Source organism: Ambystoma mexicanum, chromosome 5p (assembly GCF_040938575.1).
Source record: "Ambystoma mexicanum isolate Mex_15411 chromosome 5p, UKY_AmexF1_1, whole genome shotgun sequence".
Taxonomy (NCBI): domain Eukaryota; kingdom Metazoa; phylum Chordata; class Amphibia; order Caudata; family Ambystomatidae; genus Ambystoma; species Ambystoma mexicanum.
The window spans coordinates 1,361,549,792-1,361,577,591 of record NC_090930.1 but is presented as its reverse complement, the minus strand read 5'-3'; the positions used below and the strand labels follow the sequence as shown (position 1 = coordinate 1,361,577,591).

Sequence of the window (27,800 nt, the reverse complement as noted above, 5' to 3'; positions counted from 1 at the left end):
ATCCTCTGGTAACAATACAGATATCATTGTGACTGTTGAAAGAGAGCCTGGAAGTGGCTTGGGGAAGGGAGACATGTTCCCCATCTTCATGAAACTGTAAAGTGTTGCCTAGGAAAGCCTGGGGAAGGGAGACCTACCCCCATTTGTGTGGAACTATATAGAAAGGCCTAGTGACAGACAGGGGAAGGAAGATATTCCCCCATCATTTATGAACAGATTAATACCATCCAGAAGGAAGGAGCCACCCTTCTGGAGTTAGGGCGAACCCTATTATTTCGTTTTTCTTTTGAAGTGTAAGGGACGGAAACAGGTTTGGGACATAGGACAGTTAACTATTTACTTTTGACGGGCATTCTGACATCATACTTCGTTTTGTTTGAGGCAGGGAAACCCCTCTTATTTATAGGGACAGGTAGGGTTCTTTCTTATTCTATGTTAAATAAAAAGTTTATGCCAACAAGCATGCCAACTCCCTGTTCCACTCTATTTCTGCACCCTTATACATATACATTGAAATGTTTGCTGGGTCCAAAAACCATGACGCAAGCCTCAAGACGCTAAGTATCGGTCACATATTTGATAACCGTTTGATGTTATTCAGACTACTTGAATGAAAGAGCTCCTTTACAATGGCCCCTCAAAATGTAACCTCCTCATTGGACCATTCCGTCCCCTAAAACAATGTAGCTTTGCATTTACCAGGTTGATGATATTTCCTTAGAAACCAGTACTACTGGGAAGATTTCATCTAATACAATATATTCCTTCTAATGGAAAATCCTCCCCATAGACAGAAAAATCTGGTACAAGACAGCCATTGGCCAATCTCAGTTGCAGTTACTCTAGGAACATATCCTTTAATTAGACAAATGGGTTTTTGAAATTAGGTGATGACATACCCTGATGAAAATATCATACCCTCCGTGGGATGCATGAGGACCTGAGGATAGATCTTTATTACATTTTGTCACACCAGATTGAGACCTGACTAAAATTCATGTGGGAACCTGAGATTTTGGAACACATGGCATGGAGGGCCTTATTGGAAAACACAACTTGGCTATGCAAGCATGGCTCTATATGGTGCAAGAACAGGATGTAGCAGAGAGAAAAGGCAAAGGCAAACATTTCTTTAAGAAGTAGTCATTTTGGGGGTCAATAGTGGGAATGTAAAATTAATCTTTTAGACCTCTTGCCACAGAAGAAGGTGTGTTGGTAATCACCAAATATGATAGGTTGTTCCTCACAACGTCCCAGTTTCCTTCTGCAGGGTGGTTAGTTTGATATGCAATTTGGGCCCTTGCCATTAGAAATGGGCTTCTTCTTTTTTCTAATTCAGTTTAACATGGGGAAAGGAACAAAGAATGGGAGCATCTCTTAATATTTAGTGTCCTTGGGGTGAGCACCATTTCTATTGTGTTTAATCTGTCCCACCATGTCAGAAAGAGAAGAGGACCATTTGTCAGCTTGCTTCACGGCAGTGACATCCACAATAGACTTGGTATTCAGACAAGCAGTCTCCTCAAAAGTAATACAGGAACACATATCTAGGTATTTCAACCCCCCTCGCCGCAGCTTCCCAAGATAGCGAAAAACTGCTAAATGTTGACGGTACACAGTATTCGTTGCGAGGAAACCCTTCCGTCTCATCCAGAATTAATTTTTCCCCTGAGATGGCTTTGAATCCTCTTTCAAGTACATGATGGGTGGCAGGGATTTATCTGATGTGAAGAGTAAGACTTCATTCACATACGCCGTCTGCTTGAAATGGCAGTCGACTACCTTGATAGCCTTCTTGTCAGAAGCAATTCAGATCTGCATCAGTCGCTGCTCAAAAGTCAGGATAAAGAAGGCCGGGGAGGGCAGCCCTACCCGGTATCCTGAGTAAAGTGCAAAAATTAAGATTATGTTCCATTAATATAAACTGAGTAATCTGTGTGTAGAGCTTCAACCATCCACAGCAACAAGCCCCATCCATTTCATACCCCTAGCAGATGTCCCCATGTGAAATGGTCAAAGTCCTCCTCAACACCTATGGAGACAGCTGCTGGCGGGCTCACCAGGAGTTAGCCACCTGAATGTGACTGCACTACAGCCTTATCTTATAGGATGACAGTCTACCTGCCACACACTCCAGCTGTTAGGCATCTATCAAAAGAGGGAGATCTTTAGAAATCCTAGAAGCAATCATTTCTGTGAACATGTTTGTTTCATAATGTATTAATGAGATAGGCCTCTAGTTTTTTTTAACCAGAGTGGAGTCTCTACCTGGCTTAGGAAAAAATGTACCATGGAGTATTCTAGAAAGGTACTTTTAGGTCATATGGATCAAGAACCTTTCCTTTGGCCAGGCCTTTAAAATCTAACCATACATCTTCAAGGGGTATAGGTAATTCCATGGCATTCATCAGTTCTGTAGAGGTCACACTGAGCCATGTGGTCAGATTCATCAATCTGCATTAGATGGAGAAACACAAACATGAAAACATTAGGGAATGTTTTTTTAATAACTAGTGTCTTCCAACTGTCATACCATATTGTGACTATGTGATATATCCTGGTTAGTTTAAAGGTTACACTCCAATCATTTTCTCTTTTGTTAAGCATGTGATGAAATCTTGTTTTCCTATTCAAGATTACCATGCTCTCATGATTGGCCAATGTCGAATTTAGGTCACATGTGCCCCTTTCTCAAATGTTCTGTGTTTTAAGTACAGCCAGTGGTAGAATTGCTTGACTGATTTTTCTAGTTGCTTTAATTTATCATGTTCTGTCTTCCTGTCAACCTATGGGTTATCAGGGTAGCCCAAGGTATGCCTTGTAATCTTGGTAGACTTGTGAATATCCAAAATTACTAGAATACAATTCAGTGACATGTTTAGCATTCTTCTTGTGGACACTGACATCTGCTCAGAGGGAGGAGTCCGATCACAATCGGAATTGATCCACTTGGGAATTTCAAGATCCATCACTGACATCACGGAGCATGGCCCAATATTAGATGGAACCCATGTCGGATTTTACAGCCAAGGGGAGGAGAGCTTTATTAACTAGGATATAGGGCCTCATTACACGGTAGGCGGTAAGGGATTACCGGCACCGGTAAGGGCACCGGTGCCGGTAATCCCTTACCGCCCTACTACGAGGTCCCTTAGTGGGTCCCTCCCCTAATACCTGGTTTTACCAGGCGTTATGGAAGGGACCCGCTAAGGGACTTCAGAGCTAATAACGGTACCGCAAATTGCAGTACCGTTATTAGCTCCTTCGCCATTCCCATTGAGCCCTATGGGGGCTCAAATGGGAATGGGGAACGGTTCCCGGAATGGGGACTTACCGGGTCCTCCAAGGTCGGAATGTCCCGGTAAGTCCCTATTCCGGGAACACGGACCCGGAATGCGGTAAGGGGGTAGCCATGGCGCTAATAGCGCCATGGCTACCACCTACCGTGTAATGAGGCCCACAGTCTTTTAGTGAATGTGTATGATAAGCATTAGAGGAAAATAAATATTCCAAATTATTCTGGTGTACTGTATGCCAAATGTCCGTAAGATTAGCAGAGGCGGTTGAGGTGCTCAGCACTTTGTGGCTGCAAGATTTTGCTAAGCAATCCCCTCAGCTGCAGTCAATGTCTACCGTAAAATGAAGTCCCATAACACCATTAGAAGCCCATTGCAGTGTACCTATCACAACCTACCTATGCTTTCCAGAATTCGGCTCTTTCAGAGGTAGTTGCATGCATATTCATTAAGGTGGCAAAAATTTATCAGCCTTCAGGGTCAGTGGCTAAACTCGAAACCTTGGCATTCAGTAAATTGTGAATGAGGATAGCCATAACTTATTTCCTCCTTAAAGAAGGGAAAACACTGACAGACCCACCCACTCTCTGAAGTTTCAACGACTCAATATGGTTAAGGTGTGTCTCCTGAATTAAGGCCGAATCACAATGTTCTCTCTGCAAGCCAGAAAGTGTCATGAGGAGAGGTTCCTGGAAGGTCTGGTCACTTGGAGGAGCCATCTTGGTTTTTCCACCATGTTCTCCAGACCAGCCATCTATTCTTCCTGTTCGATTTTCCTTTTTACTCATGGCAGCGCCGCCCCCCTGCGCGTTGCAACTGTTTCTGTTTCTTCGTTCCAGCTTGGTCACCTTGCGTCCTAGCGCTTTTTCCTCCTTCCTGAGCCCTCACCAGTCACGACTGGCACCTTCCAGCCCTCCTGTGAATTTTCCGGTTTCGGCCGGTGTTTTGCTAAACTTCATTTTCCTCCGTTCTACTTTCGGCAGGATCGCTCCTACTCTTGTGCCTGTTTCGCCATGCTCGGCTTTTACCTTTCTTTTCTTGCCTACCTTCTCTTCTTTCGCTGACCGGCCCCGTCTCTCTCTCTCTCTCTCTCGCTCTCTCTCTCTCTCTCTCTCTCTCTCTCTCTCTCTCTCTCTCTCTCTCTCTCTCTCTCTTTCAGAGTTCTGGTCTCCCGTTGTTTTCAGTGCGACTTGATTATGGGACGAGCGCCACCTCCTTACTTTTGTTTTGCTGTAGACTCAGCAGACGCACCTTCCGACTGCTGGCTCCTCATCCCCCTTCTATATTCAGGTGCGTCGTGCCTCTTGGGAACTTGCTGTGTGGTTTCCGCTTTACTGAGCTCTGTCCTGTACTTACCTCAAAGACTTCTTCCGTTTTCTCTTTGTGGTCTGTCCTGTCTGTGCTGCTTTTGTATACTGCAAGAGCTTCCTCTTATCTGCATATCTTACTTGCTTGGTTGCTACTTACCTGACATTCTTTGTACACTCCTCTCCATTCCGGATACCAAGGACTTTCTTTTACATTGGAATTACCATTCTTCTGAAGACCATCCAGGGGTTTTTTATGCCATCAGCTTTTTCCCCATCCTTGGCTGCGCAGGTGGAACGTCATTCTTGTTGATTACTGTTCCTCGGTGCAACGACCGTGGCAAGTTCCCGAAACAGACCCTACCTCTTCACCAAGAAGGGAAAACCTGACAAGAACACTGCAGAGCCTTCCAGATCTGATCTCTCATCTAGCGACACTGACACTGAAGCACAGGTGAGCATTCCAACGTTTGACAGATAGGACTTTGGTTCCTTTGATAGGTTTGGCTAATCTTTTACATTTCTTCTCATCACTTTTAGCCAATTGATTTTGGGGCAGGGTGCCGAGACAAAGGAACCACAGAAAAACATCCAAACATGGAAAATTGGATTGCATTTCTAGTAGTGTTTATTATTTTAAGCAGAGATTTTATGAATAGAGGTGGGTGAAATTCGTTCTGCAGAGAAATTGGCGAATTGTTGGGCAAAAATTCACCAACTTCGCCAATTTCGTCTGTGGAGCAAATTGCCCATTGTTGGTGTTTTCACGATAGAAATTTTGTTGTTTTACGAAAATGTTGGGTTTTACCTGAAATGTTCTTTTTTTGCATAAAATGTTGTCCGGTTAGGGAGCTGAAAAACATTTTGAATTCTCAATTATCTGCAATTTTGGGCAAACATTTTTTTTTCAGGGAAAACAGCAATATAGGAGATGAATTTCACCAATTTTATTTTGCTGCAGTAATTTCGACCACCCCTAGTGCTGGAGTGCCTGCCTTTGTAGTGTAAAGGGAGGAGGAGAAATAAGGATCAAAAGGGTCTAAAGCTTCAGGGCTAAACTTCAGAGAACTTGGAATGGCACAAACTCCAGATACCCAACATTCCCATTGCTTAACCAACCAAACATAATAATATTGCTGATCATATATTCTTAACAAACCACCAAACACGTTGTATGCTCAAACTGCTGAAAGGCCCATGTCCAAGATATTTCTAAGGCCACACATCCCATGAGACTGTCAAACCAGTGACCTCAAGGGGGCTTCCTGCCAGTCAACACACCATGCCCTACACAGAACTTAGCGTCCTCAGTTTGGAAGACCTACACCAGCATGAGGCTGACACAGGATTTGTATTCATATGATCATGAGTGAATGAGTTGATATATGTTCACTTTTTTTTCTTTTTTATTAATTGTGTTTCAGTCAATTACGTTTCACACATATTTAAAAATGCATTATAAATAGGAGTATACATACATTTCCACATACATTATTACACATTAATATGTATTAATTTCAATAAAATAATCTGTTACACTTTCTATCACAATTATAGCTGCCTTAGCAGTTTTGTTTCATTCCACAGTGATATTATTGGAATGATTAATAATATGTTTACAGAACGTGAGGGTCATCGTAGGAGGAGGTCTTCTCTTGGCTGGTGATCCTCATCCTGCCTGGGCTGTACATGACGTACTTAATGTTCAGGCACCTTAGGATGGCTCTCATGGCAAGAAGAGTTTAGGTTTTGCCACAATGTAATTTGAGAAGTCCCGGTTGATGAATATGCTGAAGCCATTCTGGACATAACTTTTTGGCAACTTTGGAATTCTAAACACTTGTATGTAGTGGAGTAGGCAATACATGATTTGACTGGGCGTGAAAGCTTAATTTAGATGTATTTTCAGGCTCAGGTGGTTCTACTGTATTCCAATGACAAAGAAGGAGGTTCAAGCAGCTGGGCACAAAATCCATGAAGGAATGTGATTACATCCTCCCCCTCCTTGTCCTGGACACTAAGGTTATTTCGGTGCCTTCCATTTTCCATATTTTCTAGCATCTTCCTGTTAGCCCTGACCTCTCCATCTAGTTTTGGCATCTTCAATGATTAGTCCTCGCACCCCAAAACACATTTTTCATGTGTGTTACCCGAAATTCAAACTTATGAGGTACCAATATTTGACTGGATCCTCACCATGCTGTCATTCGTCTCTGCCATATGGGGCTACAAGGACACGAGTTCAGTAATGATCTCTGCCAGCTAGACTCTGGAGTACATTTAGACGAAATTGGCACGAAATTGGCACTTAAGACTTGTGCCTTGATGCCACACCCAATAATGTCTTTGTTTTTTGTACTGCCTTGGGTGTAGCCATGCTTTGTTGTTGCACTTAGGAGAGTGACATATGCAGTATAAAAGTCCATAAAGTGCACCCGCAGCTGCGAGAGGGAGTAATCCACTCAGCACCTGCTCTGTGTTACTCAAACCTTTGTTGCTCAGTACGATGACTCAATCTGTCTGCACATCCTAATGTAGCTGCCTTCGGCATCTGCTGTGAGAATGGATGACAGGAAAGCGAACCCTATATGTGCTTAATTGAGCTGAAACTATGGTACCATGCTGCCACTTAGGGACAAGCTTACCCACCTCAGGAAATGTTGAGGCGGTCATCTTGCTAACCTCAAGATAAACCACAAATGACATAAATGGTGGATGCCGCTGAGGGCCTGGGATCAATCACACTGTATCTGCATGCTTCAAGCCCACAGTGCTTTTGACTGACCCCTGTGCCCTCCCGAGGTGTTCTGACTTGCCCACACTCATCCCGGCCCTGGCTCACACACCCAACTGTTATGTCCCTTGCTGCCTCCTGCAGCCAGGAAAAGTATCATATCCCCAATAGGCACCCATATGGACTTGTGAAGTGGGTCCTTGTAAGAGAGGACATGTCTAGTAGTGTATAAAAAGAAAGGGCTGTGGGGGGGGGTCACGACAGTGGGACCTGTTTCCCTAGGAATCTGGAGAAGGAATTCTTAGGCTAGCTGCCAGTCCATGATGTAGTGCAACCAGCAAATTGTAGTGCAACCAGCAAATTAAACAACCTAACCATGAACGCGTTTCCACCTGATCTCTTTGCAACACCAATCTGCACCTCTCCTGCCCGTCCTGCCCCTAAAGCACTGAGGAACCAGGAGAAACTCCCTGCTCCAGACCTTACCTTGTTGCTTGCTGCCCCAATTAATGGATTCACTGGCATTCTGGGAGCTTATCGCACAGTGTTGGATTCTGCATCTACTGGTTCTCCCACTGTGTCTAAGGGTTTTTTGCCTTCAGCCACTCATGTGGTTCTGAGTGGTGGGAGCTTCCCAGGCTAAGAGAGCATATTTGGGCAGAGGGTTTGGTATCTCAAACAGATGCGGCCATCTTTGGGCGGTGCCCTGTGGTGTTCCAATTGATCTCCTTTTGATTTGCTGCACAAATATTATCCCCTATGTCTGTTCTTCCTTTGAATAATAAAAAATACTTAATTCAATAAATAAAATAACATTAGCTTACATCGTAATTCCTACGTTCTGTACTCACATTTGAAGAATGCACTCTGCTGTTACCGAACTTGGAGATGTTCTAATGATTTGTATTTGCATTCTTAAATATACAGTGGTGGTATGCTGTTTTTTTGTAGTTCATCAAATGGTTCCGTTTTTGTACGCGACACAAGCTTTATAACACAGTGATACTTTAAACCTCAGGCATGTCTTATTTGTCTTTATTTAGGCTGTGCTGCTAATTGGCGAGCAAGGAACAGCCAAGACTGTCATCGTTAAAGGATTCATGTCAAAATACAATCCTGAAATCCACATGAGCAAAAGTCTTAACTTTTCTTCTGCTACTACTCCACTAATGTTCCAGGTAGGTCTTTTATGATCCATACTTAATGTAAATTTAAATTATATGCTAATGTATGTTACTTGTGTTGTGTGCACATTTGCAGCTTTTGCAGGATTGTATGGCTTAAAAGACAGGTAAATAGATGCCTTACACGATTAATGAATTGGCATAAAAGGTCGATACATACGATTAAATCAATTAATAGGCAAAGTCAATCAGGCCCATCTGTTCTGTCCATATCTTCCTGCGTCTGACAGCACACAGGCCATGCATAGTTTCAAGCCTTGCTAACTTAATATGCACTGAATTCCTACAGTTTATGAGCATATGAGCATATACTCCACATGCTGTGGACATGTAAGCACAGGATTGTCTGCTTGATAAGTTTAGGACACTTTGCGACGTTAAAAGTGAGCCTCTCTGAAATCAAATATATGTGATATAATTCACATAAATGATTCAGGCTCCAACACACATCGGAGAGCATTCAGACAAAGGGGGTCATTACGACCCAGGCGCTAATTGCGCCAACTTTACCACCATGGTGTAAACTACGTTTACACCATGGTGGATGGCGGATTTACCGCCCCATTCCAAGGTGAGTGGGGCGGTAAAACCCCATTTCCCATTTTCCCTTCCCCATTCCCCATTCCCATTTTTGCCCCATAGGGCATAATGGGGGTGGGGAAGGCGCTAATTACGCCACCGTAAATTACGGTGGCGTAATTAGCATCATGGCAGGTTAGCGCCATGGATTTTAACGGCTGCTAAAAGCAGCCGTTAAAATCAGAATAGGCGTTAAGGGTTAACGACGGCGTTAACCCTTAACGCCTGGGTCGTAATGAGGCCCAAAGACATTTGGCTCAGAAAAATCTAGTTAAGGGTCTTATCTAAAGTAAAGTGAGGTAATGATGACTTGAAGAGGTTTGAACATACATTTCTCAAAGCATTTGGAGGGAAGGATGTAGCTCACACATTACAAATGTACAGGATGCAAAGAAAATTGCCTCTCTTTATGAAGCTGAACTTTGTAGAAAACCGCTCTGAGCTGTTCTAGCGAGGAAGAAAAATGCCATTGTCTTCCGATTATATCTTTGTATCTATAACTTTGTTGGCAAATCATTGAACATAGTTTTGACATGAATGAGCTAGACCCTGAAACTTTACACAGTGGGTCTAAGAGAACTAATTGTTTTACCCCAGTGTCATAGTCTTACCGTCGTTCCAATTTGTAACGGGCGTTGCATGCAATAGTGTGTTCACTTGTGCTTAGGGGTAACTGAAGACTTTATCAAAGGCTGTCTTTGAGTAATGCATAGTACCTACTGGGTTTTGGTACAGTCTACGTGGTTATATGTGGTATTTGTATTTTGTCTTTGTAGTTTATTGCATTTCTAAAGCACTGTGTGCCAAAGCGCTTAACACAAGTGGAGGGTACAAATAAGATGAAAAATCAAATTGCATGACTGGACATTCAGAAGAGAGTAGAAAGGTCTTAAGGCGAGTGAAGAACAGAAACAAAGAGAACATAGAATGGATGCCAAGAGGGAGGGTATTCCAGAACTTGGGAGCTAGTAATGAAAAGGAACAAAAGCAAGATTGGACAAAGGTGGGGGTTAAGGCACAGTAAGAAGAAATTGAGACTCGGATTGTAGAGAGCGGGAAGGTACATAGAAAGAGACTAGGGAGAAAAGATGGAGATAAGCCATGTGGTGGAGCCTTTCAAAGACGAGATAAAGAAAGTGAAACAAAAGATTAGATTCAAAAGATAACCATTGAAGGGATAAAAGTGTAGCAGAAACTGAGTCACAAGCAGAATGCTGAAAGAGAAGTTTCATAGAAGAGTTGTAGATAGATCAATTAGACGGACTTCAGTAGGCTTTTTAATCTTTACATTGTAAAGAAGGCTAACATTGTTGAATATTTGCCTTTTTTGCAGGGACATTATTATATGGAACATGCGGGGGACACCCCTGCAACACCCAAAACCTTTTTTTTCTCCAAGTTCAGCAGGGGACACCCCCGCAAACCCGCTCCCCCTGTCCCTATATATATATATATGGTCACCTATATAATGTCGCCACAACCTTTTCCCGGCAACATTATATACAGCGACCATATATATAAAGAGTGATGCTCTCCTTAATGGGAAAAGACAGCGGAGCCCAGACCCAGTCTGTAAAACGAAAGAACAGCCTAAGAGGAAAAGGTGCAAGAGAGACTACTTGCCGACACAACCTACAATTCCTGGTTATTTCTCTGGGCTAAATAAGGAAGCTGTAAAGAGCAGCAGGCTGAGTAAAACTGTCCTTGCTGACTCTGGTCTGCCTTCAGGACAGAAGGACAGCTTGGATATGGAGACAGAGAACATAACTGTATCGAAGACAGGAGCTGGAGAAATCCTAGATACTATTAAGGACATTACTATTGATTGCTCCTCTTTGGTGCATTTCCTCTATAACAATGGTTCCTTACTTAATCTATGTAAGTCTCTGCAACGCCAACCGCTCGGTATAGTCCCACAACGGAATGGTGTACGAACTTTGGGTAACTTATGTTTGACCCCTGACATGGACCATATTTTTGGAGGTACAGCAACCCAAGGCGGGAGGGGGGATGATAAAGGATGGGAGATACCTCCACCTGTGGCTAATGGCTCTATTAACGTTGAGTATAAAACTATTTCAGAGAGACTAGATGATGTACACAAAATCTGTTCCAATCTAGTGATGCATCAGCTCCGAACCCAAAAGCAATTAGATACAGTGATGAAGGCTTTAGAGTTGCGGACACTGGACCCTGTGCATCCAGGCGATGATAGGATAACTCCCTTTTTTTCAAAGAAATATCAGACAGATGAAGTTGTCGAATTGAATACTATTATTGTCCAGGACATGGAGCCTGTGATATCTGAAGAGCAGGAAGATGGAGGCAGCCATATTTCTCTTGACGATTCCGGGAACAGATGGAGAACAGAAGATTCAGTTAATAATGCTGCAGCCAATGAAGAAGACGCACTCGAGGCCTTATGTGCTGACATTTCATTGATGGGGAGATCAGAACCCCCGATATCTGGAAAACTACCTGAAGTCTTGGTAAAGGATAATCAGGTTAAGCCACTGAGGACACTAAACCGGTTAATAATTAATCAGGAAGATTACGCAAAAACGTCTATGTCAGCAGCTAAAAGGCCAACCGGTCAAGCCAAAGTTAGGAGAGTTGTTCATACTTTGGCTGATGGGACCAGTAGAAGTGTGCTACTAAAAGGCACTCTTGATAAGTGAACCCTACCGCAGTTTGGGGTTGGAGAAACAGTTATTACACCAGGGGTTAAGGCTGTGGTACCATCTGGGTCTCAATTTTTCTCTGCTAAAGTTATTAAGCACGGCCCACAGTCTAAGCAGGAAGTGGGTGGTGGGTGTCCATCAATAGAGTGGAATTCTAAAATAAGGCAACCACCACAGGTTGTTCAAAGGTTACCCAAAAAGCTGGAGACTTGTACTGATTTAAAAGCCAACATATGTGACAATAATTAGGCCTGGGTGTATGGTCAAGCTGGTGGTAAAGAATACTACGGCAGCCAACCCTTGAATATAACCAACCTTTTGCGGATTTTGGCTCAGGTGCCATGGTTGTGCACTATTAGATCTGCTGACATTTTGGAACTGGCATTACCTAAATGGGATAGTCCCACGAACTGGGTGTTGTTGCGAGTAGCTAGCCCAGCGGTGTCTGCCCTAATGTGTGCCAATGTTGATGCACTGGAAGAATTGGGACTGAGATTGTCTGTATATGGGGTAGCAATGAATGAAGGTACAGGGGGGAAGCCGGGAAAACCTGGTATTTTTAGCATTGCTGAGGCATTAGGAAACCTTGAATCTACATGTGGTAAATGTGGGAGTGTCATAGGGACTGAGACCCTCTCCCAAGATAAAGTGGATAGGTGCTGATTTGTTGATTTAATTAGCTGGAACACCCGTGGGCACAGGCATTTGTTCTGTAAGGATGGTTCGTTGAAATCATTGCTGGGCTCTGACATATTAGACCTGGCTCGATTGCCCAGTATATTTTGAAGGCTTCCACTTGTATTATCTGTTTGCCTGTAAAGGCAAAAGAGGGAGGCCTGCTGGAGGGCTTATACTGGGTGTCAGCCAGAGGTTGTCCTCACGTGAAGTCTGCTGTACCCATGAGGTTGGGTCTGCTCTTGGGGTAGAGGTCATAAGCACTATAGGTACTCAAAGATGTATTCTTTTGGTTATTAATGTGTATTTACCCCCCTGCTTAAAATCCATCAATGGTTTTCTGCTTAAATTGGAGGAGTGTTTGGCTGATAACCTGAGAGTAAATAGGAATGATGGATTAGTACTACTGGGGGAGATTTTAATGCAAGGTGCACTGATAATAAATCTGGCCCACTGTATATTAATGTCGCTCTGAGGAGCACAATGCTACAGGGAGCTGACCATCGTAGAGGGAACCAATTAGTTGGGTTCCTTAATCAGTGGGATATCAGAATGATGAATGGTCGCACCAAGGGCGATGAATCTGGCCTATACACATGGAAGGGACTTACCTCCTTTGTCGCATTGGATTATTTATTTGGCAATAATGCCTGTCTGCTTCTAGTCACTGACCATGGTTTTAGTGATCACCGCTCATTAGGACTGTCTTTGGAAATACCCAAGGGAATTGGAAAATCGGAAGGATGGTCTGGGTGTTCTGGGGTGCAGTGTAATCATTCAGGAAATCTTATAAGATGGTAGTAAGGCTGATTGCCTTGACACTAATAAGGTTGAGTGTCTAGGGGTTTTGTGTGGGGACGCCATTGAAAATTGGATTAGACAATTGGCTTCTACCACGGGGAAATGCTTTACTGGGCAATATGTGGCACATTCTAAAAATAACTTGACCTTTGAACCTGTGGTTAGGGATGCCAAGCGCGGCATCTGCGGGGAGATAAAAAAAGATGAGGTTTTCTACATTGCCCTGGGATATTAAGAAAACTAAAATAAGTATGGTTAAGAACACATATAGGAGATGCTGTAAATGATTGAAATCTTCTCTCTGAAATCAACGCTGGCAAGAAATGATAGGGGTCCTTACTAAGAAAAATCATAAGGGTATATGGCGGAAACTAAACACAGTTAAATCTGTTAATGAAGTTAGGACCCTTAATCCTATTCAGGAAAGTGTATGGGTAGATTATATCAAGAAGACTAATGGTGTGGGTCTTATTTCGTCCTCACCAAGCTTCTTCATGCAGGGTTGGCAACTGCAGATAAACGAGGGTATTCTCGAGGAAAAGATCTTGAGATTAAGTAACTCTAGGGCACCTGGATTTAACAGTCATTTCAAAGCTTCTCTCTAGTTGGTGGAAGAGTCGAATGGAAGAGATCGGAATGTGGGAATGTGAAAGAAGGGAGTGGACAATGGGAGAGTTGTTGACAGTGCTGGTAAAAGCAGATGATCTGGGTGGAGGAGCATTTTAGAGGAAGGGAGGGGTAATGATCAGATTCAATCACTTATTTGCCAATTACCACACCTGCTGTAAACTTTAGATTCCCCTTAGAACAAGCACTGGTGGAGCCAAAAATGTTGGCCAATTAATAAGCATTTTATAGTCATTGTGATCGTAAATCTAGGCACTGATGCTAATTACCTGATATTTCCATCATAAGTCTAGAGAGTACCACAGTTTGCAATATATTGGCATAACTTTCTCTGGCACTTGCACCATGTGCCATATCTTGCTACCCTATACCAGCTAATCACACAAATACCCTATACCAGGTAATAACACTATTTCAAGGCTTTCTTAATACACTCCAAGGTACAATTACCAACAATCGCCATAGGTTCTTGCACCATTACTATTCAATGCCTAGGAACTCACTCCATTGTCAAGGCTATGCACAATTAGTATAGCAGTGCCAATCTCCACGATGCCGAATTGGGAGGCAGTGTCAGATTCCCGGATGTCATTAGCATAACAGTGCAAGATCACATTATGCCCAATTTGGACATTAATACAAGTTAATTAGGCTCACTTAGCTCAGAAAGGCCAGATACCAAGATACATGTTATCGTAAGCAATGGCAGATTCGAATATGCTGAGCTGGGGTGGTGTGTGCGCTTGCAGGTTAGTGCTGAGTCCATGTTGAAACAGTGTTAGAGTGCTGTGTGTGTAGTGCTGGGGCAGTATGTGTGTGCAGTGCTCTGGCAATATGTGTGTGCGTATCTGGTGGCAATATGTGTGGTGGTGCGAATAATTTTTGTGATACAGCACTATATAGGCGCAGTGTGAGCATGTGTGCGGTGCAAGATGCTGTGTGTGGGGGGCTGCAGGTCTGTATGCAGTGTCTGCAGAGCGGTTCTGGGACTGTGAACCTGTATGCAGTGTGGCAATGGTGATTACAGGGTGGAAGGAAGTGTGTGAAAAGAAAGATTGGCGTTGTGTCCATTCATGTGAAGTGTGGGGATGGTGCGAGTGTAGAGCAGTGTAGGGTCTGTGTACACATGTGCATTGTGGTGATACCATGAGTACAGACCAGTATGGGTGTGCAGTGCAGTGTGGTGGTGTATATGTGCTGCGCTGGGTACTGTGAGCGTGCAGTGCAGTTGGGAGGTGTGCATGCACAGTGCTGGGCAGTGAAGATGTGCGATGCAGTAGTGTGCATTTGCAGTGTGGGGTGTGACAGTGTAGTGCATTGAGTTGGTGTATACTTACAGTGTTAGGATGGTTTGTGTGTGAACGTAGCTAGGACTTCTTTTAGATGGCGTTGGTGTTTGTGCATGTGAAGTGCTATGAGTTCCCTGTGTAGTTCTGGCATGTTTTATTGCCAAAGCGCCCTTTGGCAAATGTTAAAGAATTCCTTAATGGTGAATACATCTAAGAACACATTTCTTTTCAATTGACCTAATAAATAAATACAAAATGCCCTTCTCACACTTTTTAAAGAAGTTCTGCTTTGCCAACTTTCAGTCAAAATGTAAAAATAAAAGCATGTAAGTTGAAATAATGACATTGTTTTTGGTGCTTCAAGACAGAATACGGTAGCTTCTTAACACTTGCAATCAACACATGTTTTTAAAACCCACCTAATGGAACTCATTTGATTACTTTCAGTTAGATAAAAGTCTAAGTTGACTCTGATGGGATGGGGCTGCCGATAATGCATCAAGTCCCTGAGCTATTTTACCACCTATATTATTTCAATGTAATAAATGTTTAGCAAAACTGTGCACATACACATTTACTGAATGTATTTACATTTGTTGATAATAGAGCAGCAAAGCTGAGTTATGTAGAATATGGGTCAGTCTGGCAGGTGGCTCTGGGGCATGAGCAGCTGAAGACTGGAACAGAGGCAGCTGAAGATGTGTCATGGCTAGTGGGGATTTTCGGTATGGTGTTTGGATCCACCCCCATTCCTAAAAGCTAGGAAACAGTCAGATATGCAAGTGGATTGTTTAAATTATAAGAACATCAAAAGAATACAGCAAGGTGGTTAACCGCTTTATATTATCACAGAAAAGACAACCTGCATGGAGCTGACACACTAGCAGGCCGATTCATGGAATTAAATGAAAATTTCGGCGCAAGCGTGCGAAAACGTGCGATTCGCAGTGAAAGAGCGAAAATCGCAGTGCAAGTGCGAATATCATAAGTCCGTGCGCAAGTAAAAATCAGGGATGTGCGCTGAAAAAGTGTGCGGCGCACGCCGGCGCACAGGTCATCTAACGGCGTGCGTTAAGGCCACAGCGAAAGCGCACATAGTGCGGGGCACATAACAAAAGTAGGCGGAACACGGGCGTAACACTCGGAATGGGGAACAACTCGTGAAAATGTGGGCGTCACGGGGGAAGTACAGGAGGCAAGAGCACGGAATGCACACACGCTCGCCTACAACACGTATTCATTTAATCGAATAGGGCAAACCAGCGCACGGGCAAAGACGCGCACAGACCCAAACCCGTCTGCCAAACGAAGGCAGGCGGTAGCGTCCCTGTGCTGGAAAAAAATGTGCACCAAAATGTGCGCTAACAAAAAGCACGAATATACAGCTCTGATGAATGTCCCATAGTGTGCCCCCCTAGGACAAATGACGTGCAAAGGGGTACGTGACAAACAGCGACACCCGCTGTGTGAAAAATAGCGTGTGCGTGTATTCCGGGTGTGCGCAGGAAGTTTTACACGCGATCGGGCCTGGGGGAGCGGGGTACGTGTATTTCAGGGGTGCGCGTGAAATTCTACACGCGATCGGGCCTGGGGGAGCGGGGTACGTGTATTCCAGGGGTGCGCGGGAAGTTTCACACGCGATCGGGCCTGGGTGAGCGGGGTAAGTGTATTACTGGGGTGCGCGGGAAGTGTCACACGCGATTGGCCTGGGTACGTGTATTTCAGGGGTTCGCGTGAAGTTTCACACGCGATTGGGCCTGGCCGAGCGGGGTACGTGTATTACTGGGGTGCACGGGAAGTTTCACATGCTCGCCTACAACACGTATTCATGGAATCGAACGTGGCTAAGGCATGCGCCCAAAAGACGGGCCAATCCGGAAACACGTACGCCAGCAGGAAGCAGGCGTACGTCGACCTGCACATCATAAAAGTGCACGCAAAAAACAAACAAGCTCAGACGCCAGGATGAATATACTGTTCCTAGCAGCAGTGGCCGTGGGATACCGCAGGAGGAGGAGGAGGATAGTCAGGGCCAGAATTTTTACACAAAGAACCAGCCTTTTTGGGATGCCTGATGGACCACGTGTATGGGAGGTACAGGTTTCCACCTCACATAATACTCGACCTGGTCAGTGAGTGGGAGGATGACCTCACATCACCCACCCTGTGCTCACAAGCACTCAGCCCCCTGGAGAAGGTCCTTAATGTACTGCACTTCTTGGCCACTGGATCATTTCAGCGGATAAGTGCCATAGTGGGGGGGGGGTGTCACAGGCCACGCAGTCACGCTGCCTACACCAGGTCTTGGCCATCATCACTACACGCCCATCAGTCCGCAGGCACATATACCTGCCCAGAACACCTGCAGAAAGGCAGGCTGCCGTCCAGGATTTCGATGGGGTGGCACAATTCCCCAAAGTGCTAGGTGCCATTGATTGCACCCATGTGGTTCTAAGTCCCCCCAGGGCATCAGAGCACATATATAGAAACCGCAAGCACTGGCATTTCATCAACGTCCAGGTAGTTTGTGATGCCAAGGGAATCATCACCTCAGTATATGCCAACTATCCAGGGTCCACCCACGACAGTTTCATTTACAGAATGTCAACCCTAAACCGAGACCTAGAAGCTGGGCGGCATGGCGATACATAGCTGCTTGGTGAGTATAAATGCCACTGCACATGCATGCATGTCAGATACTGAGTAATGTCACAACCCCACTAATGATACCCATCACCACCTCCCCAGGGGACAGTGCCTACCCTCTGAGCACCCACATGATGACGCCAATTCGGAACCCCACCACGCCACCCCAGGTAAGATACAACACAGCCCACATTGCAACCCGGGGCATAGTGGAGCGCACATTCGGAGTGCTCAAGTCACGCTTTCGCTCCCTTGACCGTTCTGCCGGTCAGCTGTTATACACTCCCCCAGTAGTGTGCAGGATCATAGTGGCAGCATGTGTCCTGCACAACGTTGCAACACGCTGGGGCCTGGCCCTGGACATGGTGGTGCCCCCACATCCACAACCACATGCATGCCTGCTGCACAGGGGAGGGGAAAGGGCACGGGGTGAGGCAGCCCGTACGCAGCTGGTGGATAATTACTTCACCTAAAATCACACCCCTGTGGAGTGCACACAGCCCTGGCACATACCAGCTGACTATCAATGATGATGAGTCAAGTGACAGTCAACTGTCACAACCATACCAGCCTGAGATTGTTCACCTGGAAGTGTTCCATTGTGTGCATCCCTACCTACACAAACACCACCAATGCTGTGTCATCAAAAGACACACTTCTATGCTGCTAAAATCATTACCCCCTTGCAAGATACAACATGACAACAGTGCCATGTCACCCAACCCCTCCCCATCACCGCCACCCAACACACCCTGGCATGTCATGCTATGTGAGAGCAAACAAAGGAATCCCCAAAACATGACACAAGTGTCACAAAGTACAGTGTCCCGAATGGAAACTGGCCACACACAATATGCTCCCATTAATGTAGAACTGACAACACACATGACCAAATACTTACCACACTACAATGCAGCTACCCAACCCCAAACATAGCATTCACATGACAGTACTAAGTTAAAGGATACGTAGTCTTACAACCTGGTGATGCTAGCACATCGACCACTTCCAACTGTACAGTGTTGGTGCCACGCAAATCTGGAAGTGCACTGCTTACAACATGAACTCCATCTCCAAAGTAGATGGCCTTGTGAAGACATGAGGAATGAACCTGCAAATTAGGAGGGAGACATGGATGCACAAGCACACATCAATACACCATGCAGTGTACAATACTACAACAATATGCACTAGGAATTTATACACAGTATTGACTACAGACTGCCCACACATGTCATGGGAGTCCAACGTCACTGTGTAAGTCACTGTCACTTGGGCACACCCTTTGCAAGCCCATGGAAACGGGAAGCAGGAGGGGTGTGTGTCTCACGAACCCAAGCATCTAACTCAAACTCAGGACAAGCCTGCATGTGCCCAGCCGGAATGCAGTGGATGCCCACAGGAGCCACACAAGGCAACACACTGTAACAAAAAATCAAAAATCAAAAATGGCCATGTGGGGGGAAAGGGGGGGGGGGGGGAGGCCACCCAGGAGGTCCGAGGACAGGGTGCACACCAACAGCCACCTGTGTGGATGTTGCGAAAAAAAAACACCTCCATGGGCTCATGGCCTGCACGGCTACACTATCGTGAGAGATTCAGAATCGCTGTGGTCGTTCTCATCACTCTGTGCTGCTGCCGCCACAGGAGGTGGAGGTGCTATGGGAGGCAGCCCACGCAAAGCCCTAGTCTGGTCCTCCATGGCAGCAAGCATGCGGGTGTGGAAGGTCTCGTTCTGGAGGAATATGGTGCGGAGATCCCCATGCACCACCTGACGTGATGCCCAGAACTCCTCCCGAGTTGCCTGCATCTCTGCTGAGAGCGTACGTGTGACCCGCTCCAGCAGCTGTTCTGTCCTCGTGACAGTGGAAGCCTCAAGGTCCACAAGAGTCTGCCTGAGGTGATGGACTTCTACCCTCAGGGCTTCCCTCTGGCCCTGGGACTCTAAAGAAATGGCTTCCCGCAGAGTGTCCAGGGCCGCCCGTCTGTCCCTGTTGGACGCCAACATGTCCTCCCTGAGTGATTGGCAAATGGAGTCTGTTGCCTGCTGTAGTTGCTCCATCTGCCATTCTGGGGGGACAATGGAAGTGGCCACCCTCTCCATTGCTTGAGCCATCATCTCAGATGATGATGCCTGTTGGTTTGCCATACCGTATATGGATTGCTCCCATGCGGTATTGCCTGGTGGCGTACGGCCACCGCGTTGGCGGGCACCACACCTGTCTGGGGCAAGGCGAACTGTGCCTTGCTGTGTTGGCACTGCCTGAGGCTTCAGGACTGCATTCCCCCTCTGATCTGCTGGCCCAGGAACAGGATCAGATGTTGCGGAGTGTGGCCCTGCATCCGTAACCACCAAAGGCGGACCTACCAACACTGACATCCCCATAGTGGGCTGTACTCCTGGTGCAGGTGGGTCATACAGAACAGAATCCCTTCCAGAAACACCTACCTGCGAAGCCACATAGGTCTCATCATCTGAATCAACACCTGAATAGAGGTCTGGGGAGGTGCACCCAGAGACACCCCTGGAGAGAACGTTCTGCAGCAAGAGTGGGTTCTCACCCACCACCACCCCCCGTCCCCCACTGGTGCCCGGTCGTGCCTGAGATCCCTCCTGGATCTGCACCATCTCCTCACCCTCAACAGCATCAAGTGCGTCATCCCCTGCAAAAGCATGAAAGACAAAAAATGGAAATGGGCATTAGCACCATGGCACACAATTAGGCCTGACAAGCTACAGAACCAGTACTTGATTGACACATGTCCCGCATGACTATAACCCTCTCATGCATGCACTGTCACTGAGTTTGAAGGGGAGGAAAATGTCAGACACTGATGACACCAAGATGGAAGAGCAACACATTAGCTGCATGCTGGCTAGCAGTGCCATCACACATTGGCCTGTGAGTGGCATGTCCAATCCACATACATGACACATGCCATCACACAGATGGCATGTACCATAGGCATGTTACATATTGTTTGACAATAGGGCTGAGAAATGCGTAGTGAAAGTGTGGGAATTGAAACAGCCTGAATGAACACTGAAAAATACGGAACAATGTTGTTGCAAGATGCTACTTCAAGGGCAACTGGCGTGATGTTGCACAAAATGTCTACTGTGGGCAGAAGGGATACTGTAATACCCAAATCCAGGGGCGCAGAATGTTTTGGATGAAGCACATGGGTGACCCAAACCACTCAAGCAAACACACCCTCACCTGGCACTCAATCAGAACCCCTCACACACACAACATACACATGGATCACACACACATGCATGTGCACTCACCGGACAATGCCTCGTAATCTGGCAGTTCTCCCACACCTTGGATCTGTTCCTCTGTGACGTAGGTCCCAGCAACAGACTCATGTACAGTGAGTTCAATGTCCTCTTGTGGAGACCCACCTCCAGTCACCAGAGTAGCGGCATGACTTGAGGCCAGCTTTTTCTTTGCCCTGCGTTTAAGGTCATTCCAGCGCTTGTAGCACTCACCAGCTGTGCGCCTCACGAATCCAAGGGCTCTTATCATGTCCGCGACGGTCTGCCAGTGTGCCTGATGTCGAGCAGGTGTGGTCTTGTACCCTGAAGTGATAAACATTTCGCTGTCATGTGCAGACACATACTGCACAAGTGCATCACGTTCGGCATCATTGAAGCTAGGCTTCCTTGGCGTGCCGGACTGCGTAGCCGTGTCTGGGGTATCAACCTGTACTGGACGAGCACTCCTCCTCTTTCTTTTGGAAGGTGGTGGGGGTCCTGAGTGGCCTACGCCGCTCTGGCCACTAGGGGCAGGAGCACCGGTGGACTGGGTAGTTGGAGTGTGGGAATGCACACTGAGCATGGGACTTGGTGCAGGCATTGGCTGAAGTGTGACGTAGTCAGGGGGAACGTTAGCAAGATGGACTGGGACCAACACTGCTCTGGCTGGGAGAGTCAGAGCTGGGGTGGATGGAGCTGCAGCTGCCCCTGCAGCCTCCCCACCCTGCCTTCTCGGGGCAGCAGATGACATAGCTGCCCCGATCCACGTGGCCTGGTGACACCAACTTGCACTGCCACACGTGGCCTAGACTTGGCGACCTGACGTCAGCCTGGGAGTCACCCTGTGCCAGGTCAGGTGCCACAATGGGCCGGTCCAACAAGGGCTGAGCAGAGATGGTGTCAGCCACGTTTCCCTCAACCATGGGGGGGGGCATGGGTGTCCCTGACTGGTCCTCCACACATGGGGGGTTAGTGGTACCCTGCAAATCCCAGCCACGTCCCCTACCGCACCCACCACGCCCACCTCTCGAGGCTCGGCCACCTTTGCCAGCCTTACCGCTTGGTCGCCTCCCAACCATCGCACTGATGTTGTTGTGCGTATGGGAGTTGCAGTAAACTATTGTCCTGGGCAATTGGGGATCAAAGGGGTAGGGTACTAGATGGAATTCGTACCCTAGTGCTCTAGCAAGGGTGTATGTGACCCCTGAGGAAAGATGAGGGGTTATGCAACGCACACGCACCCCAAAAACAGAAAATAACGTGCACGCAACCCCTCGTAGACCACGTGCATGGAAAATGAACCCGCACTACGCTGTGGCACCCAGAAACACAAAAATGCATGTACGCATGTTACACGCAGCCTACAATGACCTCTGAAGGGGTACGCGACACACAGGGCAAGCACAGTTGGTAAATACGTGCCCGACTCACCGTCTACCTGTAAAAAGAGCGTGAAAAATACACGCGTGTGCGCGTTGGCAACACCCCCGCCAAAAGAAGAATTGTACCCTGTCTGAGGAGACAGGACAAAAGAAGAAGTGAACGCTGTTTAAGGAAACAGGCCCAACAGAAAATCAGAAAAAAGCTGTCAGAGGTAACAGGGAGTACGAACTAGAAACGCTGGGAAGTAAATCGCGTGTGAACCGACAAGAAGTACAGAATTCACCCACTCGCTCTCCACGAAAACCACGTACAAGGAAATGACGTCCTACATGTACCTTTTGAACCGCCCCACACGTCCAACGTCACTTCCGCGTATACGCGCTAAGGCCCTATCCTCCAATTACACGAGCTGATACTCAGACGTGCAGTTCTTGGACGTGTAACATGCACCCGGGTTCAGGGAAACGCCCGCACGCGCACATCACAGATGCGCTTACGCGCTAAGGGCCTTTGGTCCAATGAAATCGCGTACGCGTGCTGACGCGCTTACGCGCTATGGGCCTTTCCTCGAATTACACGCTGACATGCAAGATTTCCACGTGCCAAATCACTCCGTATCAAGCTGGCCACGCGTTCGCACACGAAAGACCACGCTCCTGCCCAGAAGGCCAAATTACTGCCCCCCAGAACCCAGAGCACGCTCCCACCTGCCATCTGCTGCTGCCTGATTGCCTGCTGCCCCTGTGCCCTGCCATTTGCTACCTGCACGTCAGCCCGGGGTGCTGTTGCTGTGACCACCCCTGCTGGAACCGAAGACTCCCGACTGCTATTCCATCGCTCCACAGCCCAGCCCCAGGACCCAGTTGCCCACCCACACCTGCCTCTGGGGTTGCCATGTCAGGCACTACAGCATCTGGCACCACTGGCAACCCCCAGCCAGAGAGGCAGAGGGCCACCAGCTTCACTGCCACCGAAGTTGGTGTCCTGGTGGAGCAAGTCCTGGGGCAGTATGATGCCCTCTTCGGAAGGTCGGCCGCCGACAAGGAAGGATGGACTCGGATCTGGACGGACATCGTGACTGCCATCAACGCGGAGGGGGTGGCAGTCCGCGACTTCCAACATGTCAAGAAGTGCTGGGAGGACTTCAGGTCCAGGACCCTCAACAAGGCCCGTCGCCTCTTGAAGGCAGCGGATGCTAAGAGGCGCCGGGGCCACCTGTCGGAACATCAGATGAGGGTCCTGGAACGCATATGCCCAGCACTACACGTCCAGGTCCTTGAGAGGCAGACCCGTCTGGAGTCGAGTGGTAAGTGTACATGCATACTGATTGGAAGATGTGCATGTGGTGGTGTGCCAGTAGTGTGCAGGTTGTACATGTGGTTTTGTAGGGCCATGTATGGATGTGTATGTACAGGGCTGTGAGGCTGACACATGCAAGTCCTTTCATGTGTGAGACACATGGATGGTGTACGTGTGGGTAAGCATGCAGGCCAAATGCAGATGTGTGAGCACACATGTTTGGATTACTGTGTATGTAAGTCGGCATGGTTGTGGTGTCACACATGGATGTTGGTTCCAGCTGCATGTATATGCACCGTGTACATGTGCATGTGTGTGTATTTGACATGGGTGCAACAGTGATGCAACATGGATGCATGTGAGACTGATATGTAGAAGACTGATTGCCAGATGTGACATGGATGCCAATCTCATCACTGCGACAGTTGGTGGAGGTGTACACATGCGTGTAATTGTGGTGGCGTGTGTGCATGTCTAGTGCACTCCCTGTGTTTCATGTGATGTCTGGCTCACCTTTGGCTGCTCATGCTGTTGTATGTGTATGGATGGTGCTGGCTGTTGCAATATGGCTGTGGAATAGCTCATGTGTGTGAGTTGCAATGACATGTGTGTTGGGGAATGTGATGCCATGTCTGAAGTTTGACAATACCACTCATGTACAACTGTCATGTGTGTATGAGTCCATTGTACAGTGCCCTGATGCCTGTCTCCTATCTCTCCCTGTCTGCAGCGTCAACTGATGAAGAGGGCGGAGAAGGTGCTGTGGAGCACAGCGGCAGGGATCGCACCGCCAGCCGGAGACGCAAGGTCCGGCTCCCCTCCCAGGTTGTCATCTTGTCGGGGAGTGAGGAGTCCGGTGCCTAGTCCCAGGTCGCAGCTGCCGAGGGGATGTCCAAGAAGAGGAGGTTGGAGTTAGACTCCTCGGCAGCCGAAGGGGCAGCTGAGACCCCACAGGGCCCGACGGAGGAAGATGGCACGGAGTCATCCAGGTTGGTGGGGGGTTTGGTGGAGGAGGAGGCCGTGCAAGGGACAGAGGCGGGGCCTGGAGGTGGGGATTCCACTGGTGCTTGTGGTGCAGTGCAGGGGCAGGGACAGGAGGCAGCACAGGCCGCCGCGGAGGTGCCTGTGTGTAATCCTGTCCCCGATCCTGTGACTGCATCATCTTGCACCAGCAGGGATACCTACGTCCAGACTCGTTCTTAGGGAGGGGATTGGCCTACACCAACTGGCATTCCTCTCCCTGCGGATGTGGCTATCCAGCACCGGGTTGAGCCTGTCCTGGGTGGGGTGGCGTTGCGTCAACGTGCCATGCGAGCTGACCTGCAGTCTTTTCATGAGGAGACTGCACGTCTTCTCGCATGGCTCGTTGACCGCGTTGACCCACTGGGACAGCTCACCAGGGCCGGATTCCTCCGTTTTCTGGACCTTGTTCTGACCCCCTCCTCAACTGAACCCCCTATGCGCCAGTCGTCCTCCGTGCCATCTTCCCACCCATGTGTCACCTGGGTGCCCTGTGGAGCTGCCTCTGACCCTGCGGCCAGGCTGGTGGAGGACACATCCCTGCCACAGTCGGGAGTCGGACGTCCAGCCGGGGTGGCCACCTCAACAACTGCACCCCAGCTGGAGGAGGATGTGCAGGCAGCAGGAGCAAGGGCACAGGCAGCGGCGCAGCAGCAGCAGCAACAAGGTGGGAGCCATGATGGCTCGGGGCCTTCATCATCGGAGGGGCAGGCATCGGCCGGAGGGCAGGAGGACCCTGGACAGGAAGTGTCTTCCGTGTGGCAGCGGGTGGGCCATGCGATAGATGCGGAGCGACAGCGGGCGGAAGAGGCACGGCTCACGGTGGTCAGGGCGGAGAACTCCATGCGTAGGGCCCTGAGGCGGGCCGAGTGCCTCGAAGCCATTCGCAGGGACCTGGAGTTCTAGATGTCATTGTCCCTGCGAACCCTCGGGGCCATGGAAGAGGACCGCCTCCGGGACATTGAGCAGGAGTTCGATGATGCCCTGGCCCGGAACATCAACATGTGAGCCGTTGGACTTGCCCGCTGCCCTTGTAAATAGTTAGTTTTTTGTATATCATTTTTTTATTAGGTAGTAGTTTTGGTAGGTTTCATTTCTTAAGTTGGGCTCATGGACCCTGGATTCTTCAATGGTACATAGTTTTACATTGGATTCATTTTTTTTGATATTTTTTTTGTGTTCACCATGGAGCAATGGTTTTTACTTTTTAATTTCCTTTGGATTAGATTTTTTGAAGTGTGACTTTAGACAAATTTATTTTTGGATTTCTTTTGCTTATGTTTTCTTGATTTTCATTATTTATCGGACATGGACCATTTCTTTTGTTATTCCCATTGTTGTGTGTTTAATTTGATTTACGTTCATGTTATCTTTAATATATATTTTTTTATACTTGCATTTGTGCTATCATGTCATTGGTTTCATGCATGTCATGATATGGGTTTTGAGATTCACTTGCACCCATTGTGTGTGTGTGACGGACATGTGTTCATTTACATACTTGCCATTGGGGTTGTATCATGTAATTTGCATTTCTATGTGGGTGGATGCAATACTTGGGTGGGTCTTTGGCATGTGGAGGCTGGCCATAAGGACCAGGGATCTAGATTGTGATGACGTGTTGGCTGGGGGACATGTGTCGGGGCCTGCTGGCAGGTGCCCCGCACTGCTGGTGGGTGGGGGTGCAAGGGGACATGAGTGGGGGCCTGCTGGCAGGTGCCCCGCACTGCTGCGGGGTGGGTGTGCAAGGGGACATGAGTGGGGGCCTGCTGGCAGGTGCCCCGCACTGCTGGGGGGGTGGGTGTGCAAGGGGACATGAGTGGGGGGCCTGCTGGCAGGTGCCCCACACTGCTGGGGGGTAGGTGTGCAAGGGGACATGAGTGGGGGCCTGCTGGCAGGTGCCCCGCACTGCTGGGGGGTTGGGGTGCAAGGGGACATGGGTGGGGGCCTGCTGGCAGGTTCCCTGCACTGCTGGGGGGTGGGGGTGCAAGGGGACATGAGTGGGGGCCTGCTGGCAAGTGCCCCTCAGTGCTGGGGGGTGGGGGTACAAGGGGACATGAGTGGGGGCCTGCTGGCAGGTGCCCTGCACTGCTTGGGGGGTGGGGGTGCAAGGGGACATGAGTGGGGGCCTGCTGGCAGGTGCCCTGCACTGCTTGGGGGGTGGGGGTGCAAGGGGACATGAGTGGGGGCCTGCTGGCAGGTGACCTGCACTGTTTGGGGGGTGGGGGTGCTGGGGGACATGAGTGGGGGCCTGCTGGCAGGTGCTCTGCACTGCTGTGGGGTGGGGGTGCAAGGGGGTAATGCGTTGGTGATCACTAGTACAAGGTGACATGTGGCTTGGCTGGGGCGGCATGCCCATGATGGATGGGCTGCCTGCGGAACATCATCAGGGGTGCAGGGTAGTCCCCTGTGGTGTGGTCGGCCTGCAGGGGCCGTGGAGGGTGTAGAGGGAACACCTGGGAGGACCCACACTGCCAATTCATGTGTAGGACTCCCCTGCACCCCCGAAATACACGTACCCCACTCGCACAGGGCCTATTGCGTGTTAAACTTCCTGTGCACCCCTGTAATACACTTATCCTGCTGAAATCGCTAGTGGAACTTCCCGCGCACCCCTGTAATACATGTACCCTGCTGAAATAGCATGTAAAACTTCCCCGCACCCCAGAAATACATGTACCCTGCTGAAATCACTTGTGGAACTTCCCGCACATCCCTGTAATACACGTACCCTGCTGAAATCACGTGTAAAACTTCCCCGCACCCCCGAAATACACGTACCCTGCTGAAATCGCGTGTGGAACTTCCCGCGCACCCCTGTAATACACGTACCCTGCTGAAATTGCGTGTAAAACTTCCCTGCACCCCAGAAATACACGTACCCTGCTGAAATCACGTGTGGAACTTCCCGCGCACCCCTGTAATACACGTACCCTGCTGAAATCGCGTGTTAAACTTCCCGCGCACCCCTGTAATACACGTACCCTGCTGAAATCGCGTGTGGAACTTCCCGCGCA

General features: G+C 48.1%; 1 protein-coding gene across 1 annotated transcript in view; it reads left to right on the top strand.

Annotated features, from left to right (window-relative positions):
- The window catches only part of DNAH5 (dynein axonemal heavy chain 5), a 4,235,244-nt gene that overhangs the window by 2,551,614 nt on the left and 1,655,830 nt on the right, over window positions 1–27,800 (top strand). Inside the window, exon 47 of the mRNA XM_069613779.1 lies at window positions 8,381–8,515. Within this exon, the coding sequence (XP_069469880.1) occupies window positions 8,381–8,515 (135 nt within the window). The remainder of the gene's footprint in view (window positions 1–8,380; window positions 8,516–27,800) is intronic.